Source organism: Calypte anna, chromosome 1 (assembly GCF_003957555.1).
Source record: "Calypte anna isolate BGI_N300 chromosome 1, bCalAnn1_v1.p, whole genome shotgun sequence".
NCBI classification, from domain to species: domain Eukaryota; kingdom Metazoa; phylum Chordata; class Aves; order Apodiformes; family Trochilidae; genus Calypte; species Calypte anna.
Genome location: NC_044244.1, coordinates 63,393,479 through 63,409,664, shown reverse-complemented (window position 1 = coordinate 63,409,664; position 16,186 = coordinate 63,393,479). Strand labels below are relative to the sequence as shown.

Below are 16,186 nucleotides of genomic sequence, written 5' to 3'. Positions count from 1 at the left end.
GGCAAAAAGTGTCTTTTTAAATGCTGAAATGCTGCCTCCAGAATGCCTTGAGCTTCACAGTTATAAACTGTGTTCTCTTTGGGGCAGGAAAAATAACAATTAAAAAAAAAAACAAAACAAGGAGGGGGGTTCTACACCAGTGAAGAGAGCTGGCAGAGTAGACTTGGACATCTCATCCTGAAAATCAGAAAAGAACCACCCCCTTTATTCTGCTGCCTGAAATAGGCAACTCTTAGCAGACCTACACTGGGCAGAGTAATCGTCTCACAGCTACACATTACTATACAATTAGCTACAACAAGGAGGAAGGAAACAGGAGCAAAAGCAAATTTAGAGAATATTATTATTCAGCGTCCAGCCTAGAAAATACACAACAAATATTAGAATGAATTCAGCAGTGATGTCCAGCATCGTTAGCAACCAGATGGACCTGGAATAAAACTGTAATTAGACTTCACCAAGAGGAAGGAGAGGGAGAGAACAGCAGATTAAATTGTAAAGGCAAATGCATTTTGAATAAATAAAGAACAGACACAGCTCATACAGAGTTGCAAAAAGTGCCTCTGCAGCCTGATGCAACCTTGGCAGAGAGTACACTTGCAGGATCAAAGAGAATAGAGTAGAAGGCAATGGACCCAATCCTCCTGCCCCTGTTCATGTGTGCAGTCCTGCTGAAGGCAATGGAACTGCTCACATGCCAAATGAATACATGCATTCAATATAGCATAGCTATCTTCCACTCCCTTCTCAAATTGCATAGCTTTGGGACTTGTAAGGATTTCAGCAGGAACCCAAACAGCTCCAAAAAACCAGTTTGCTTTTAAGCAGCTGCAAGGGTTAAGATTCAAAACACATTGTTCAGGTTTTGCCCACGAAAATGATGACCATTTATTTTTAAATCTGTGATGATGGATAGGTGGTTATGTTTACTATGACTGGCATCATACTGCAAGGAATGTTTTTGGTGTAAACAAATTCACAATTTCACAATTTCTTTTTACTGAGCAACTCCAGGCATAGATCCCATTGCTGCTAGTAAAACCAGGTGACAAGCAGCATCAAATCCTGTCCTCAGATGACCACTGAAGTCAGTTCAAAATTACTCCCAGATGCAGTAATGTACCTTCAGTCGTATCAATGACACTGCACTGACACAGTTGGCACATCTCATGAGAGACTCAGGCCTGGAAAGAAAAGATCCCTTTTTCATTGCTATCATAAATAGCTGCTTTGGACCTTTGTGACACCACAGCATATCTGAAGTTACTCTGCTAACTTCTGTGGAGTTGCTCCAAATTTACACTGTGAGCTCTTTCTCCTGGAATGCTCTTGCTGAGTCTCATCAACAAACTCCTTGCTTGAAAGTCATAGACTCTTTTGTTCTGGGATCACAGAAAGCATTACTGTGGTATGTTATTAGGTGGCTGTAAGGCAGGCTCGGAGAACTCTTCTTTCTGTGCCTCTTCAATGAGCGATAGAGAGGCACCATGGATATGAATGCAGTTTTACTCAACCCCACATCCAATATGTCAGTGTTGTATTAAGGAAACGTGCGAGTTTAAAAACCTTCCTTTCCTCCTCACCTGCTCCCTCTGTATTTCAAACAGAAGGGTGAAAAACAGGAAGATATTGACAGTAAGAGAGCTCAAAGAAAACAGAACATAGATGCTTCATTTGTGTGCAAGGTAATGGAATTGTTCCTTAAAAAGCCACCCTCCTTTGCGTCATTTATCTGTGAAAATCCATGTGGTTACTTCGTTTTGGATCAGACCTCATAATCCTGTCAGGAGTTATATGTCAAGAGTGGACAACACCCCTTTGGGACTTGCCTCTTGCGACCTTAAAGTACCTCTTTAAGCCACATTCCTTACTGGAGTGTACCAGGGTCGCTAATGAAAGACAAGCTGAATGAAGGAAGAGCTTTCACTCTAATAAAGAGTATTTTCAAACTATTTTTCCCACCAGAAAGTTCTGTATACTTTTCCCAAGGGGATGGAGGTCTGACTGGAAATGAATTGATGGCACTGTTTGTTTTTGCAGTACAGGAATTTAGAGTGTAATACCATATTTTACCCCTAAAGGGAGACGCTTGACCCTGATTTAGCTGTCTAATTCCATGTCACATAAAGGCAGCCTCAGGGGCTACTGGGGAATGGTAGTCCCCATCCCTCTCTCTCGTGGGATGTCTTTGGAGATCCATGAAGCTTTTAGGAAAAAAGGAGGACAGAAAGAGATCAGGAGGATTGGACTGAATATTCAGGAAGCATGAAATAACCCCACCATTAGAGCCTATTTTTTCCTTTTTTTTTTTTAAATTTCCCCAAAAGTAGTAAAGAATATTGTATCATTACATGATCAATAAGTTAATGAAAGGCTGAGCATAAATATGCAGTAGCTGACTGGAATGGAATCTCATTTGTGTGAAGGGAGCAGACGTTGTAGCATTTCAGAATGAGTATGCCAATCGTTTTTAGGTTTCCTGGTTGCTGAAATTAGCTATCAAAGAAGCTGGGGTTTGTTTTGCTACTCATAGAGCCATTGAAACCTCTGAAGACCATTGCTATTACTTTTTGTGAATATGAGATCCAAATGCATTATCTAAGAGCCCTCATTAATAGTAGGGAAAATTGCCCGCTGGAGTCTATCCGAAAGTCTGAGTTCAGAGTCACCTGGGGCCCATAATTAGAATGTGTGGTGGCCGGAGAGCTATACAGCTACACTGAAACACAGAAATACTCAGGGGGATCGTGCTGCTGAGTGATGGCACCAGCTGGGTTTTGAGCATTCATCCTGGTGGGAGCTGCAGGGTCACTTGTGTGTCAATCAATGTGCAGTTATTTATCTGCTTAGTCCCAGGTTTTCATTCCATCCCTTACAAGGTGGCTGGTAAAAATTAACAAACTCCTCTGAGGGAAAAGTCTCTCAAGATGAAGAGCACAGCAAGGGTCAAGGCTGTTCACTGGGTGGGATCTGAATGTGGGTCAGATGGTCCCCAGTGGAAGAAGATGCTGCAGTGTCACAGGGGAAGACATGCAAGCATGCATGCCTGTATGAATACAGAAATGAAGCATTTTAGAGAAGAAACTAAGACCTATAGATAACTACACAGCCTAAAAAAGCCAAACAAAACTAAAAAAACACCCAAAAAAAGTCAACTACAGGAGAACCTTCCTACCACTTAACTGAAATAAACCTGCATGTTCAAACTATAAAAAGAAACATCAGTCTTAATCAGATGGAAAGAGTATAGAGTAGTCATAGAATGGGGTTGATACCCTCATATTTGGTGTGATTTCTTAGCAAAAAAATGTAAAGAGCACCAAAAGAGACTTTGCAGGGGGATTTGCAAAGTGAGATGAACTGCTAGTTAGGCTGATGGTTGCTCAGCATGTGACTCCATTTCTGAAGATGCTGAAGACTATTTGAAGCTCCAAGAGTCGGTTCTCAGACTTCATTAAAAGAGGCTTTCCCTGAAAGTATTTTTGAAAAAGGGACAGTTTCATTGGAAAATACTATTGAATCAAACTATGTTTACACAGTACTGTGATTCTTGGCATATTTTCTCACAGCAGATTTGAGTGATTTGAATGTATCCTGAACAATTTTACACAGCTACAATAGCTTGTGACACCAAATGGGGATTTATGTCAGATTCTGTTATACTAACTAAGATACTATTTAGCCGTAACAGCAATCAGGGAAATTAGCAGAACCTAATAGAGAAGGAATAAAGTGGAGGATGAAGCTGCTTGGAGCTCCTGACAGGCTGGAGGAAAACAACATCTATTTGCATGCTATCTATCAGCTCCCACCCATTGACAGATTAATTCTGAGACAGAGACTCCCTGCAGTTCACCTACCAGTTTCTGCAATGAGTCACTGCTGCAGGGAATTGCAGCAGCTCCCCCCTAGTCATATCTTTCAATAGACAAGGAGTAAGGAAAGGAGCTTTTTAGCTTTCCAGACTGCTCCAGAGGTCTGGTCCAATCTAAAGAATCCTCGTGCCTCTCCCTGCTCATTCTGTAAGAGAATGAGACCAACTTGTAGAGCAACATCGGTGCTTAATAACTTTAATGTTTTTCTTTGTCCTCAGTCTATTTCATGCACTTGCCCTCACAGTGGGGATGCTGGTGTCCCAGGGGCTCTGAGTGCCTGCCTGGATACACTGCACTCTGCTTGACAGGAACAAAGGAGATGGAGCACTTGAATGGCTCTGCCATATGAAAAAGCCCCCCCACAAATATTTATTTCTAAGTCTCCAGTATAAACCTGGGGTAGGTTGTTACTGGTTAAAATTTACTACCTTCCACTTATTTTTGAGTCTGTAGGTCCTAAAACCACTTACGGTTCTCACTTGTGCTTCTAGTGTACAAATCATTCTGCCACAGGAAGCAACCAAAAAAAAAAACCAAACCAACCAACCACCTGCTGCTTGAACCAAGCTCCCCAGGCCATCATTTAAAAAACATCTGCAGGCTGAAACTAAATAATCGCTTGTGTCACAGCAGATCTATTTTATGGTCTCCACACCTACTGATAGTTGACAAAGTTGGAGAAATGATTGGAAAAGTCTTAATTATGCCTGTCCTGTGAACTGGGAATTCCCCATTTCCAGAACTTGCAGCCCATTTAATTTGAACAGAATTGTATTTTCTAGATGGTCCCATGAGCCTCTCCATGCCTACCTACAGGGTAGTACAATTATTTTACATCTTTCTGTATTTCATTTACTGTAAAGTGGCCAGTAGTAGATAAACACTCAGCCACATGGGAGGCTTGAAGTGCAGTGTTATGGTCCAAGGTCTGATGAAGGAAAAGCAATATGGAAACAGTTACTGTGAAAACATCTCTCAGAGCTGGCAAAGGATATATTTCAAGACAGCATGATGAAAAGGCTTAAGGAAATGATAACAGTAAAACATGCTGAAACTGGGTAATACAACCCTGATGGAATTTGGACCTGGGTTACTCTTAGCTGCCTCTGAAGAGAAGGTGAGTAGTGTCTCAGAACAGTAATGCCTAAGGCCTCCTTGACATCAATACATGAAAATGTAGGCAAAGTAACAGAAAGCTCTCTTATAAATTCTGCTGTCCACCTAGAAAAATAAGACACAAATTCATGACTTTCCTACAGGTGTGTTGTAGCACAGTGACATCCTTTGAGGAGCTGGGCCCTTTCCTTCATGAACAGTGACTACATTGTCATCATTTAACATTTGCTGCTTTGCAGTCAGAAACCAGACTTGTTCTCAGCAAAGAGAAACAAAATCAACACCAGTCTTACTGAAAAGACTGAAAAGTGAATGTAATGGCTTACTATATCTGAACAGATCCTTTATCACAAAATGCAGTCTGTGAGGATTTTGCTGTCAAATTCTGTTAGGAAGAATCAGTAAATGCTCAGAGACTGCAAGGTCTAGAAAAAGCAGGTCTTGATAGTGGCCAACAAGTAGCTCTTGAAGGCAATAAAACAAACCAGCAACATGAAACAGTCTTATAAAAAGCGCAAAAGGATGGGTTTGCTGTTTAAGATAGTCTGCTGAAGTTGGACTGACATCTCAGCCAAGGGAAGGATGACTATAAATAAGTAACACTCAACCTGTAAGTGCAGAAGTGACACATCTTCCAGAGTGAAGAGCCACTTATTCCTGTGGGAAGACAAAACTGTGGCAAGTAACAGGTGGAGAAGCATCCTGAATACAGGGCTGGACGTGGAATAGTTTACCAGTCTCTCTATGCACCATTGGAAAAGGCTAAGGACTGCTCTGACATGTTTGCTGAGTGGAGAGTGAATATTTACTGGAAGAAAGGCACAATCTTCTACAAATAGGCCAGTGGGAATGAGCAATAGGTTTTGAGTAGTTTATTATTTTGTAAGTTATCTCCATTATCATAAAAGAATTTATTTTCTATAGATTAGAGTAGTTAATAAAATAATGTTTAGTTTCATTTAATCCACCAATCATAATTTTCCAAAAGGGGATGGTTACTCTCATTTTACATTTGGGGAAGCCAAAATGTAGAAAACTAAGGTTTTCAAGGTTCTAAAATAGCCAGAAGCATGACAGGGAAGAGAAATCAACTCTTTGATCCCAGCCATGTGATCATTTGGCAGTGCAAATGTCACTTCCTAACACAATGAGATGTTCTTGACAGGGGCTGTATCAAGGTCTGTTATCTGGTATTATTCTTACATAAAGAGAAGATTCACATCTCTTAGAACTTTCAGCCCTTTAAAACAACCTTGTATGAAGTGACAGAGGGTTGGGAATTTTCTTCTGAGAGTAAGAGCAAGCCACTTTTCCCTGGAACTGTTCCCTTTACATGCTGTTGCTGACACAGTTGATGCTGTTGTGAACGAGACCCCAGTTCACCATCCCACTGGGCTTTTAACACTGTGTGAATAATTTTCCGTATTAAATAATTAAGTGTAATAGCTAATACAGTACTTCCCACACTGTTGCATTGTGCAGTCATATAATTATTTTTGATCATTTATAATGACATTAAAACCCCCAAGTGCCAGACTGAAAATAAATCTGTCACAATGTTGCAGCAATATGCAAATTCTCCTGGTATGTTTGCTGTGAAGAAAATGGTCCCCTCTCATTGAGGCTTTTATACAGCTTCTTTAACAGTTGTTTTCTGCCTACTAAATTCTCATTGATCCTTCAGAAAGCTGGAGGATTGCATAGCTCTGGCTGATCAATGTTAGAAATTTCACACATTCTATATAGTAGTTAGAGGATTTATTTGTGAGAAGAAAGTCGCTGGCCTCATCCTGCAGGAAGAACATCCTGCATTAAAAAAAATAATGTAACAAGGGAAGCAGTAGATCAAACAGCCTTTTTGCCCCTCACCAATTGCTTCCACCATAACATGAAAGGAAAGAAGAAAGGTTTGTTCTGTATACACACTGCATTCTTGGCTTCTTCTCTGGGGGGCCCAACAGAGAAACCAACTGAGATCTGCTCTGCTCACGTCCTTCCTCAACATGTTTTCCACAATGAAACATGAAATAGACCAATGTAATTCATATAGGATGCCAACCACATTGTTCAGAAGAAAGACTAATTTTTCCTGACCCAGATTCAACTAGGAGCTAGAATATACTGCAAAACTCCATGTCTCATCATGCATTTAGTTTCTTCTGTTACATTCACCTACCAAGTGTTTTTCACACTGCATGACTTGTTTAGGTGGAGTCACGCTTATGCCATCTCAAAATATAAGCATATGCACAATAGAAAAAACTTTAGTCTGGCACTACTTTCATCTCCTTCAAAGTGTTGGGAATGGCCAGACTTTGCCTCCTACACATGCACAGGAACTGGTAAGAAACTCAGTGAAATCTAGAAGTATCAGAGAGGATTCCCTGTACTCTAATGTGACAGAGGAGGCAACTATTTGCTTGCTGATTCCTCACTTCTAGAAACTGTTGTTAAATCAAGCTCATCTTTAATGTTCTGTAGCAAATTTACTTCTTCTGTACTAACTGAAGGATTTATTGTTTGAGGCTCTACAGTTATATCAGGTATACTGTTTAACTTGATGAGCAAACACTAAAACACCAGGATGTAGTTCTTTCTTTCTACTCCTGAGTAGTTTTGTTTTAAGGCCTGGAATAACGCAAACAGCTGCTTTGGCCCTTTATTGGTGGGGTGCCCTTGCATGTTCTGTGAGAAATCTCAGCGCAGAGCTGCTGTGAGAATGTTGTGGAACAAGAGGCTCAGTTACTTTCCTAGCCTCTTTTTTTCTCTCCTTTCTCCTGGAAACACTGGCAGATCAAGCAAGTAAGTCTACTTGATGACCCTCTGTTCCAGCCTACTGTGAGGTATGAAGGATTGGGATGACATGATCATCTATGTCCTGAATAATTGTCCTAAGTATTTTTTCACATCAAAGTCACCTCAACGTGCTGCTCTGACACACAGAATTTCTAGTATTTACTTTTGTTGAAAGGGCTTAGAAAAGAGGCTCATTCTTCCTCCCAGACCTGTAGACATGAAGGACCATATGGTCAAATCTCCACATGACATGCATTGCTATACAAAATGCATGAAACTCCTGGCAGACAGGTAATCACAGTAAAGAAAAAGCAGAAGAGTGATTAATTAGAGGTTAAGATTTTTTCGCCTTTCTAGTGTATTTTCAAAACCCCTGAGTCTTTTTTATGCTCCTATATTTTATTGAAGTTCCCTGGCAGACATCCCAGGTCTCCATGTTCAAACACATCAGTATCTCAGCCACACACCCTCCCTCTGTACTGTCTCATTAGAATAATTTGCAATAAAGTTGGGTGCAATGTACCTTCCTGCTTCTGTGGATTAATCTCAACCCTGGTCCAGAATGCATCAGTATGTTCCCTCAGAAGTTCTTTCCTTTTTCACATGATTTTTTTTCTGGGTGAAGTTTAAATGTATTGGAAAGTCTGAAAATTCCAAACCAGGACAAAACACTTGTTCCACCCAAAGGCAGGGTAGTGGTTAGATACTGCCCTTCCTATTACACAGGGTAGATGACTTCAGTCAGCAAATACTCCACGTCTAGATGCTGTCCCTCCAAAACAGAAAGGGTAATACTGAAGCTTAAGAGAAGAAACAGTTAGATGACTACTTAGGTTAAGAACCTGCCAAAACCAGCAGAGAAAATCTGCAAAGAGTCTTTTGACAACCAGAATTGTTAGGCTAAACTCCATGAGAAGGAGGCAGCTGCCTGCACTTACACATTTAAACAACCTAAACTACTAATTTATACCATCATACTGCATCTCAGACCATGTGATTTTATCTAAATATGATTCCTATGTCTCTGGGATGGACCTGAAGTGTTTTTCAGTGCTGAGCAAAAGACCACTCAAGTGTTAACAGTTTTCCTGATGTTTTTGTATCGGTGCTGACTGTCTTTGCTTCCTCTGTATAAGCTGGAGAGATAAAATACTGTGATGAATGATCCCAAGGCAGCATCCTAAGCTGTATGAGTATTTCTAAAGTTTCTGAAATGAAGAAGTATGCAATGCATTAAATTTCCAAAATTAACCAACCTGGTTTCTGTAGTGCAAGGGAATAGATTTGATATAAATTTCTGTTGGTTTTGAAAATGGTGCAGCCTCTAGTCTGGGCAAGGAATGACAGATTATGGTTATGGTGAGAAAGAAGAATGCAAGTAGTATGAAGGACCCAGTGTGATTTTAGGAGAGACTGCTCAAAGATCTGTTTATAGGCTTATAAATGTATGAGAAATTGAGTAGTAATATGGGAACAAAAACAGATGAGTCATTTTGCCAGTTGGAGAAGACGTATCAGTGCATCAAATGCATGATAAATTCTGACTGAGAGGAGCTTAAAGAGCAATAAGGAAGGACAGATGCCTCAGAGGAGAAAGGAACACTAAGGACAGGTAGATCCATCACTGAATGGAGACTAAGAACTAACCTTGGGCAACACTCATGACTTCTAGTACTCACAGGGTCATTGCTCTTCCTGGGGTCATGTGGGATTCTAGGCTTTGGGCTGAATGTGAAACTTGTCTGGAAGTCTGAACTCTGCTGCATGAAAATGACATTAAAGAATGGCAAGAATTAACAGTAATGTAGCAGTGAAAAAAAAGGGACTGAACTAACTATCTGAGGCAGGACAGATGGTGTTGTTACAGGCTGCTTTACAAGTAACATCTATAAACACCCAGGGAAGAAAGGTGCTGACAGTGCCTGGTAAATAGAATAGACTTGTGATCTGTAGTCTTTCTGATAGTCACAATTCCACAGAGGAAATCTCCAAGATTCCCTTTCCCCATAGAGCCCTGGATTTGACAAAATATATTAACATGAGTTGTCCTTTATGCATGGGAGTTGTTCCACTAATACATCTTCCCTAGCCTGAGATTTGAGGAACAGCAGCAGAAAATTTACAGTGCTCAGATTACTAGTCCTGCTGTAGGTAATAAGGGGACAGATGAAATGTCTGAAAAAAAAAGTAGATGTGATTCATTAGTAAAAGAGCCATTCTAGGAAGCTAGAAAAATCTGAAATTTCTGGAGCCATATCCATCCTGATATTTGCACATGCATTGATAGATGGCACGGCTTCATATGAATAGGAATTCTAAGTTGTTGTCTTTCAGTTGAAAAGATAAAGTTTTGCAGAGCAGCTGGTTCTCCATGGACTGATGCTTGTAGGGATTTCTTCTTTAAGAAGCTAAGGGCTGTGACCAACTCAGACAGCACAGCACCTCTCATTCCCTTTATCAGTTTTCTCTGGAAAAAGCATAAGAAGCAGCAGCTTGCTCTATACAGAAACTGGACAACAGCTCGCCAGACTGGCCATAGAATTTATAAACTCAGAATAACAAAGTAGCAAAAGGCTTTGGCTCAACAGTATTACTTTTAGACTGTCTGTCTCCTTTGAAGTAACTAGTCTTGGGTCAGTTTTTAAGTGTCAGCCAAGACAAACACTCAGGTTCATTTGGGAGTTTTGCTTTAGAGCAACATATTAATGCTCTGTAAGGAGATGCAGGGCATGTAGTGGATATTTTCTTTACCAGCAGATCTAATCATCCCAAATCTCTCTTGCTCATTGTTAGCACATCCTCCTGTCAAGACTTCATCAGACATAGATGAGCAGCCTTATATACTGCTTATATTTAGCATGCAAAAAAAAACCCTGGAAAAAACTCTTCATCTCTTCCAGCAAATGTGCCTCACAGAAACAGGGGGGCTCTCAGAGGCTGCCCCTGTTCCTGCCTGGTGTGCCCACCCTGTACCAGCAGCAGCTGCTCCAGCATCTCACCTCTCTGTAGACTCCTTGGAGACTAAACAAACCAAAACTCTGTTCACAGATGGCTAATAAAAAGAACAGGTATCAGAGGGACTTACTGACTAGAGCAAGCAATCTCAACAGTAACAGCATGTTTGGTTAGGAAAGCCCTTGCATTTCTACCCCCTTCACTTACTTTCTTGTAAGTGTTAGGAGATGAGCCCTGACTCTGATTTGGCTCCTTATTGCTACAGTCAGCTTCTCAAGGAGTAAATCTGTGCTCTTACCACACAAACCGGTTGCACAGCTGGATTATCCATGCTGATGTTTTGCAGTCAGGCTTAGATGTGATCCCACTTAAAGCCTTTGCAACTGACTGCTTTTTTTCCCACCTTTTGCAGCAAGAGGGACATGTCTCTTCACAGACTGGGAGTGAAGAAATAAAAACTGGATGCAGTAAAAAATACACCCTTTTTGTTGTCACGCATGTAATGCATGGGTAGCACTGTAGTGCATTGCATTACTTCCTACATTAGTGATTTCCACACCGCTGCCTGCAGTTGGAACTCTGCATATTAAGGCTTCCCCCAAAGCTGTGCTGCAAGGGCACTTCCCTGTGGTGACTTCTATAAGAAGCTAGGGCGATAGGAGCTCTGAGTACCTCAGAGATCTGTCCCAGTTCCCTTAGCAAGCCTCTCTGGTAGAAGTTCAAATAAACAGCAGCTTGTTCTGTCTTGCACAGATGGAGAAAACCGCAATCCTCTGTTGCTGCTGCAGACTGCTCATTCCAAGGTGCCTTTAGGAAGCAAGGGAGAGCTCTGTGGTGGCTGCTCCAGAGTTAAAAGTCAGTCACTGTGCTGCTTGGGGCAGCTGAAGGTTAGCTGCAGAATTCACTGCTGGGTTAAGTACCACAAATTTGGAGAAAATGGAGTGAATTTTGCCAGCTTCAGTTCTGCTCTGCCACATTCTTCTGAGACTTGTTCCAAAGCCAAGGACACAACGCTTTCAGCTACCCAGGTCTCCTGATTTCTTGTTGTCAGTCATAAAGCTTACAGCTCCCTCATTTTAGACTACTCTTCAGATAGAAAAGAGCAATGTTTGGGCCCAAATTCAATATGAGATAAAACAGCTTAAACAAATGCTGATTTGTATTTTATTGCTCTGGAAATGGCAGCCAAATCTGTCTTCACAGAGATCTCATGAGCATTTAAGCTTGCCATTTCACATCTGGGAAACACTAATATAACCTAGCATCTCATTGATTTGTCTGAGTACCTTGACTGGTTAGAGGGGTGAGGACTGTGGCTGTTGTTGTATTGATTTTCACATGGGTGACAATAAAATCTTTCTGGACATTTTCAGCTGGTGTTCCTGGGGACAACCTGCATCTGAATTGTGTAATTTGCATTGCATGATCAGGGGACATGAGGTCTGGACAGAGAGAGAGCTGATGTAACAACTTTCTCTATGCTGGAGAGAGTCAGAAGCTATTCCAGGCAAATGCAGCTTTGATCCCAATGTGCAACTTTAGGAGGAGCAGGTTGTGCTCCCAAGTGTTGGTCCATACCATTCCAGAGTAATCTGAGAGAGGAGGTTTCTTTCTTTGAAGACCAGCTTGAGTCTATAAGGAGCAAGGAATGAAGGCCAGAACCTTGTACTGAACAGACAATGGCAAGTTATGCAAGGAATTTTGGTGCTCCCAGACTTGAGTCACTGGGCTGGTACTCAACATAATACAGCATGAAGATGCTGCTGGAAGCAAGTTGTTTTTTTTTTTTTTTGCTTTACTTTAGATGCAGTTTTCACATGTTTGTTCCTGCTTTTCTTCCCTGTATGTCCTGTGGTTCCATTTTTAAGAACATTGCTTATTCTCCTGAAGGTATTAGACCAAAATAGCAGTTTTAAAGTTCATACTATTTTTGGCATACAGGACAGACCAAGACTTGAAACAGATTTATTCTTTTTGGTTGCTGTTCTTTCAGGATGGGCAGGACCACCCTTGAGGTTGTTGTCTGATCCTTAATTGAGAAGACTTTATTAATACTCTGCTGTTCTGGTCATAATAAAATCTTCTTTTACTATAGTGTAGTAGCTGGAGATTTACTTTGTTAATTACAGAATCATTGAAAACTGGTCCAAGGGAGATCTCATGAGATGGTCTTCACCATTCCCCTGTTCAAAGGCAGGGGGGATACATTCCTAAACTGTTCCTAATGGAAGTTTCCACTAACTTTATCTTGAAATGTCAATTTATGGAGATTCTACAAGTTCTTTAGGCAATCTGTTCCAGTGTTTTCTGCCCAGAGGATAAAAGTTTACCTACAGTTGATTTTGTTTTGTTGCACAGCAAAACTTGAAATTGAACACAGGAAAATAAGACATAGGAAAAAGAAAGGACCCCCAGAATCATAAAGTCCAGTTCATTACTGCTGGAGGCAACCATGTCAGCTAATGCTTTCCCTGAGAGCTCAATATTTGAACTGATTTAACTTTTCCCCTACATGCTCAAAACAACTTCTGAGAACATCATCTGTCTCAAAGTTAACAATCTCCTGTAAAGCAGAACCATAAAATCAGAAGAACATTTCAAAGCCTGTGAGATACATTTCTTGCTATATTATGTGCAGATAATATGCCAGAAGACTTACTTGCTAATAGGCATGGCAAAATCTCAAAAGTCAAAAATGAAATTACAATCCCTTTTGAAAGAGATGATGATACCTTGAAATTTCCCAAGACAGTGACTGGAATCTCAAACACAAAAAAAGTTAAAAAAAAAAAAGAAAAAAATCAGTCCTTTACTCAAACAGCACAAGATGATCCTAAAATTGTTACTCTCCCAGGAAGAAGTCCTAGCAAGTGTCAAAGAAGAACATAGAGACTTTATGGATTTAAAGTTAACACATGAAAAAGTAAGATCAAACTCAGTAGAGCAAAGTTTCTGAGCTGAGGATGAGGAAAGTGTTAGGTTTGAGCTGGGAGGAGCTCAACTTCACCGGTCCCCTAAACGTTTAACATGAAGGACAAACACTACTGTCAGACATGATTGTTCTCATCTTTACCAATGTCATAACTGATGCTTCTGACAGTATTTGCTTACCCCATTGTATCAAGGTATTCTTCAAAGTACAACCTCATGTATCAAGGTATTATTGAAGATATGGAGTGGCAAGAGGTACCTGTGTTTAAGTATCAGGATTCCATTCCTGAATTTAAATCCCAAGGAAGAAAGCTTTATGTAACCTTAAATTATGTGAGGTCAAAATCTTTGCCCTTGTCCTGCATCAAATGTGCCAGCTTAGTTGGAAGATCTTGTAGTTTATAATTGTACTGCATGTTGCAGCTATACTAGCAAAATGCCACAGCCTGATGGACAGGACAACACTTAGACAGGACCTGCTGGAGTACTGAATATTGTCAGAGAAGTCTTAAATTCAAAACTAAAGTAATACAAACTACCATTGAGATGTAGGCCTCCCTGAAGAAACATCTTTTTCCAAAGCTCATAACTCAAAATGAGTCACACTTGCTTAACTTCACTTGGGCCAGGAGACTAATCATGGATGCTATTTATAATTAATTTAAGTAAAGTCAGAGTGAGCATTCAGAATGGAAAACATCATAGTGTTAACATAGTGTCACTATCATAACAGTGAAAACAGAGAACTAGGAAACTTTTCTATGAAAAGGTGTTGCTTCTTTGATATTTTTTTTTCATAGTGTGTCTACTCTCCAGAGAAAAAATTGTTACATATGTATGAGACTCCAATCCAGAGAGCAACTGTCCAGCTCAGTTAATGGTGGGGTAATAGATCAGAAAGTTTCACCTCCTCCTTCTCCTCACAGCTGCCCCGCACACACGCACACACACACAGAGGCCAGGAAACTCTATGCCTACAGCACCTACCTTGGGTTTGAAGGCGATTAACTTCAGGACCATCTCAACAGTAAAGAGCCCAGTGAAGAGCATGTTGAGGATGTTCATGGCTTCCTTGAACATGCAGCTCTGACCGTAGTGCTGAAAAATAGTGTCATGGCAGCAGCATCAGGAACCAACACGTCAACTAGTTAGGAATCCACAGGGCCCTGCTAATTTCCCTTTCAGATAAGGTCCTCTACAGTAAACTACACCATGCTCAATATTTTTTTTTTTTTCAATTTAGAATTCCCATCTTGCTTCACACATAAGCATCTCCATACCTCTAGCCATTTGTGCCATCTGCCTTTGGATCTCCTATCTTTTTAAAAGCACCGCTTTGAGTAAGGGTAACCAAAATCAGACTTATCATTCTGGGTGAGGGCTTATTATAAATATGCATAATGGTACAAGGCAGTTTCCAATTGTGTTTCTTATCTCACCCATCCATAACACTTGGATTACCGCTGCACAGTGAACAGGGGATTCACTGAACTGTTCATAATGATACCAAGCCATTCCCCAAGAAATTACACCTAATTCAAAATATTACAAAGTACATCAGCAGCTCAAATCATATCTTTCCAATATACATTATCTTGTATTTGTCAACTCTGAATTAAATTTGCAAACATGCTGCTTATTCACTTAACTTTATTAAGATCTTATGAAGTTACTCTCTGTCTTCTATTGATTAATTGAAATCGTGTCTTCTACGAATATTGCCATCTCACTTTTCATATCCCTACTTCCAGATCATTATACTTGAGACTGGTTGCACTGCCTTAATCTAAGGTAATCTTCTGGTTCATGTCATAAGACCCCATTTGTTGTTGCTTAACTTTGATAAACTTTAACAAACTGGGATCAATCTTAATATTCTGCATTGGATCAGGAAGATTTATTTAAAGGAATTTCAATTAAAACAATTAAGCTGCAGTGGAAAGCCAGGCCAGAGAAAAATATTTTGTTGAGGTGTTTTCAAAAACCTTGCAAAATTTTCCTTGAAGGACTCTAGTATCTGCAAGACTCTTCTTAAAAACTTGGAATTTTACTGCAACATGGCTTTTGCATTTGCTGTCTCTCATATTGTTTGATGAAATCTGACCCCAGTACTTTGAAAAACTGAAACTGTACTTTTCTCAAGCTGGACAAAAGCTTACTCTAATTTCCAGAGATGCTGTGCTGCCCGGGGGCTCACAAACATCTTACACCTTCTAGCTCTACCTGCCCTGGGCTTGTACCATGGCCACTGAGTGTGTTTCAAAGCTTTCAAAGAGTAAACACAGCAGTCCTTCTCTATTGCTTCATGACAGCAGGGCAGTAGGTACTGAAGCTGAGAGCAAAGCTCATATTCCCTCCCTCCTTTGCTGATACCTTAGGCAAGACAGTAGAAGAAGCATTTTCAATGGGGATGGGAAGGAGCTCGACCAGAGGAAGACAAGTTAGGGGTTGGGGTTCAAGAAATCTGGTGAAATTGGACAGGAGGCAGTGAGAACAAACAAGGTGATAACTGC

General features: G+C 40.5%; 1 protein-coding gene across 1 annotated transcript in view; it reads right to left on the bottom strand.

Moving 5' to 3' along the window:
* The window catches only part of CACNA1C (calcium voltage-gated channel subunit alpha1 C), a 476,353-nt gene that overhangs the window by 56,943 nt on the left and 403,224 nt on the right, over window positions 1–16,186 (bottom strand). Inside the window, exon 29 of the mRNA XM_030469435.1 lies at window positions 14,661–14,771. Coding sequence (XP_030325295.1) covers window positions 14,661–14,771 — 111 coding nt within the window. The remainder of the gene's footprint in view (window positions 1–14,660; window positions 14,772–16,186) is intronic.